At 37.5% G+C, this 4495-nt stretch overlaps 1 protein-coding gene across 1 annotated transcript; it reads right to left on the bottom strand.

The window, feature by feature from the left end:
• Nucleotides 1-1090: 1090 nt before the first annotated feature.
• Nucleotides 1091-3599, bottom strand: LOC111880307 (probable inactive purple acid phosphatase 2). Its single transcript, XM_023876727.3, has 2 exons — nucleotides 2683-3599; nucleotides 1091-2531 (listed from the first exon to the last, which is right to left on the bottom strand). The coding sequence occupies exons 1-2, from the start codon at nucleotides 3376-3378 to the stop codon at nucleotides 1269-1271; spliced, it is 1959 nt and encodes a 652-aa protein (XP_023732495.1). The 5' UTR covers nucleotides 3379-3599; the 3' UTR covers nucleotides 1091-1268.
• Between the last annotated feature and the right edge of the window lie 896 nt (nucleotides 3600-4495).

Raw genomic sequence — 4495 nt, 5'->3', positions numbered from 1 at the left:
TTATGAAATCATAAGCTACAAAAGTCATAAAAAATACAATATTTATTCGGGTTATTCGACTCCTTAATCATTTTGTACATGTTATTCGGGTTATATATTTATGAAATCATAAGATTCAAAAGTAATACAAAATATTTGGGTTATTCGGGTTATTCAGGCTATTAGGGTTATTCGACTACAAAATATTCGGGTTATTCGGGTTATATATTTATGAAATCATAAGATTCAAAAGTAATACAAAATATTTGGGTTATTCGGGCTATTAGGGTTATTCAGGTTATTCGACTACAAAATATTCGGGTTATTCGGGTTATTCGACTCCTTAATCATCTTGCACAGGTTATTTGGGTTATTCGGGCCGGAACCGAACCGAACTGAATAATACCCGAACCGAACCGAACCCGTATTGCTTATTTGGTTCGGTTTTCGGTTCATATAATTAGCCTTATTCAGTTTTCGGTTTATTCGGTTCGGTTCGATTCGGTTCCGACCCGAATAACATCCCTAATTGCTTATATGTTTGTTGTGGTTATCCCACATCGCTTGATAAAAAAAAGAATGAGGAATATAACTTATAAATGGACATAGTTAAAGATACTATGTATAAAAGATTTGGTTCTACCGACCAGTTGGTTCCTTTGAACCAAGTGGTTTATTCCACAAAGTTAGACTGTTATGGACCGAGTTGTTTCCATTTAAATCCGAGTTGTTCTGGTTTCGATTTTTGGTTCCATTTTTGACCGAGTTGGTTTTATTTTGGACATGAAAAACCGTATAATTTTAACTACAAAACCACACTAAGTTATTTTTTGGTTAAAAAAAAGCACCGAAATAATCATAAAACCACAAAAAAAAAAAAAAAAAAAAAAAAAAAAAAAAAAAAAACCACAAAACCACAAAGTTTGGTTTTTCCTTCTGAATAACCGCAACTTGCGGTTTGCGGGTCGTTTTAGTCCAAAAACCGCACCAAACCATACCATGCCCACCCTAAATAAATAACCCAATATTTCTAAATTTCATAAGGAAGCATAAAAAAGATAAAGTAGTTTTGAGAAAATCCAACAGTAAAGGATGACAGAAACGATAAGTATTGGTGTGAAAATATGACTCTTGCATAGTGATAATTTTTTATTCATACGATAACACTACAAACATTATATTTACACATATCTAGTAAGTTCTTCATATCCAACATATAAGAATGAAAACCGTTTAATCGAAATCTATAACTTATACACAAAACTACCAAAACAAAGTATACAAAAAATTCATGTTTCTTCAGTAGTCTTAACCGGGGTCCAATCCTTATTCGTGACACCTTCTTTCTTCTTACGAGACATCGACCCAATAAAATATCCAACTAACATACAAAACAATAGAAGACCAGCGACCTGAACATACCACAAAACCGATGTTTTTCCGTCTTTACCCTTCAGATTCTCACTTGGCCCAGCCTCGTTCGTGACTATTTTAGTAATTTCACCATTTATGACTTCCCCGGGTGCTAGAATTTCCACCACATCATGTGCCTCCCCATCATGATTTCCGATATAAGTAAAAGTTAGTTTCTCTCTATTAGCAATAAGTTTGGTGTACCCAAACTCACCACCACGGTACACTGAGCGGGCCGGTTGTGGAAAAATTGGGACTGTGAGGTGGTTAGGTCTAGGCTCCCAAATAGGCTGCCAGTCCTGACCAGCCATCCCAATCACCACATGTACTGGTCCACTCCCACAAGTATAATTATTTATTGGACAAAAACGTTCATATCTGTGAACATGGCCCCACAGGGCCAGGTTCACTTTATTATCAACCAATAACGGTTCCAAATGCTCAAGCATTTTCTCCCGAATCGGACGGTCTCTAACCTCATTGCTCGTGGTGTACATCGGTCGATGACCTTGGACCACAACAAACGGCGTTTTGACCCGGTCAACCGACTCCAAATCGCTCTTTAGAAACTCGTATTGTTTACTCCCTTTGAGGAAATCCGTTTCCGTTGATAAATACACAAAATGAACAACACCGAAATCGAAAGAATAGTAAAGGTTCCGAGTCGGCGGGGCCCGGGTCCCGGTTGACTCAGACGAGTTCCCGGGCATGTTGAATTTATAACTATACGGTATCCCACATTCACCACCACCATCACGAGCGAAAACATACATCGCCCAGTCTGGTTTCCACGGCTGCATCGGCCAATCATACTCATGATTGCCGATGCAGACGTGGTACGGGACTTTAGACGCCACGGGCTCGATCTGGTTGAAAAAATGATCCCAGATCCAGGAGTAGCCCCTGGCATAACTGATATCCCCAATGTGGGATATCAGAGCTGGTTTTTCACCAAGCGCTTCAATGTCACGCGCAATCCATTTAATGGTTGAAATACTTTCGTCTTGTGTTCTTATATAGGTGTTATATGGTGTTGCAGTCCCCATATCTCCGAACAAAAAAGCTATTGTTTCACCTGAATTGTTATCTGGTGATACGAAGTCGAAAGTATTGCTCCAACCCTCTGAATCACTTCCCACCTGTTGTTTTTTACGTCAAATTAACTATCTTTAGAGTACAAAATTGAGATGATTACGTATATGTGTCTAAAACCTAATGATTGGTATACTAAGTGTTTGATTATAAGTTAATAAACTACAATCTTTGTTAAAATATAACTCGACAAATTACCTTGTAGAAGTACCTTCTTCCTGGTTGTAAGTTGATCATCACTCCATCATGTATAAACCCTGGATCTCTCCACCCAACACTCTGATTCGCCGGAGAATCACACATATCTTCCCTCTCATACCGGCCGACCCGAGTTTCCACCGCGTGATCCATCCGACCCGAATCCAACCCGTACTTCACGACACTTTTCTTTCCATGACCACTCACAAACATAACCCGCATCTCACCAACCTCACCCGTCAACGCTAAATGGATCTGGTCCGGCCCGTGAGCTTGTTCGTACTCAAACTCCTCCGTTTCCGCTAGTAAATGCTTGGGTTGTGGTAAGGGATTGTTGTCATGATCTTGGCGGGTCGGGATGATCTCTGACTCTGTCCATCGAAAGATCCGGATTTTGTATTTGGATCTGAGGTTAATCAATGGGATTGTGACGGAACCCGACCCGGATTGCCATGTGGATGAGGTGTTGAGGTAGAGATAACCGATGTAGTGGTGGAGGGAGGAGTTGGGCGGCGTGTAGATGCCGAGCCAGTCGAGTTGTGAAGGTGAGTCGACTCCGGACCATCTGATAGTTACCGAGTTGTTTGATTTGGTGAGAGAATTTGAGGAAAGGAAAAGCGAAGGTGATTTTGAGATCGATGGGTGAATGAAAAGAGTGAAGAACAACAAAAACAAAAGAGGGATTGGTGAATTCATGATCTGGGGGCTGGGATTATGGAGTTAGGGCTTTGGGGGTTGGATTAATGGAGAAGATGATGAATATAATAATTCATTTATTTTGATTACAACCGAAGCGAAAGGAAAAGGATCGGTGATGTTTGGTCCGACTGATAACTTTTTCGTTTGTTGCTCCGTCGTGTTCTCGACAGAAGTCGAGATGCGATTTGTCAAGATAGGTGGATGCATGGTGTGGATGTAACACTACACAAAAGTTTTAGAAAATAAATAAATAATTATAATTTTTATTTTTTTCGGGTTTAAACAAAAACATTTTATTAAAAAGAAAATAAATAAACAATTATAATTTTTATTTTTTTTCGGTTTTAAACAAAAACATTTTGTTAAAAATAATCTAAACTAGAAAAAAATCTTGGATTTCACCAAAGGTTAGATAATTTTTTTTGTTTTTTTTTGTTATGTAATTATGGTCTTTTTCATCGAATCTTGGACTTCTTTCGTTGTTACAGTCATAGATTCTGTTGTATGATGTTAGAATGGCGGGCAATTAAATATAGTAATATCGGGGCAGTCAAAGGGTTCGTCATTAAAATCAAAGTAAATTGTAAAAACCAAAAGCAAAATGTGTAAATTCAAAGTACATTGATATTTAGTGCATTTACCACCTAAATATGCAAAAAAAAAATGCTACAAATAGCAATGTACTTTAGGTTTTAGTAAAAAAAACTCAAAACAAATTGCAACTTCATCAGTTTGAAACATCCTCAAAATGTCCATGTAAAAACAATGACTTAATCATAGATTTTAATTCCCGTGACAGCTTCATTTGCCTAAAGTTTCAAGAGAACAATAATAGATGTAAGACAATTGTTTTCCGAATGAATTAAATATATGAATGACATCATTTGTAGATAAATGTAGAACATATTTGCACTGGTATTTCACTGGCATCCACTGTATAAAGTTTCTACAATCAAATAGAGCATTACAATTGAAAGAATAAACATGGCATTATATTGCCAAAAACGAATCAAGAAAATATGAAAGCTTGATAAGAAATAATGAATCTGAGTCTGAGGTATCACTACAGAACCTTACACATCCATGTCCATTAAAACATAAATAAGTAATAAGA

Source organism: Lactuca sativa, chromosome 4 (assembly GCF_002870075.4).
Source record: "Lactuca sativa cultivar Salinas chromosome 4, Lsat_Salinas_v11, whole genome shotgun sequence".
NCBI classification, from domain to species: domain Eukaryota; kingdom Viridiplantae; phylum Streptophyta; class Magnoliopsida; order Asterales; family Asteraceae; genus Lactuca; species Lactuca sativa.
Note: the sequence above shows the minus strand (reverse complement) of the source record. Positions and strands in the feature narration are given on the sequence as shown.

Coding starts and splice junctions, on each gene's coding strand:
- LOC111880307 (XM_023876727.3), bottom strand. CDS start 3,378: ATGAATTCACCAATCCCTCTTTTGTTTTTGTTGTTCTTCACTCTTTTC. Junction 2,532..2,682: donor GAAGAAGGTACTTCTACAAG/GTAATTTGTCGA, acceptor AAAAAACAACAG/GTGGGAAGTGATTCAGAGGG.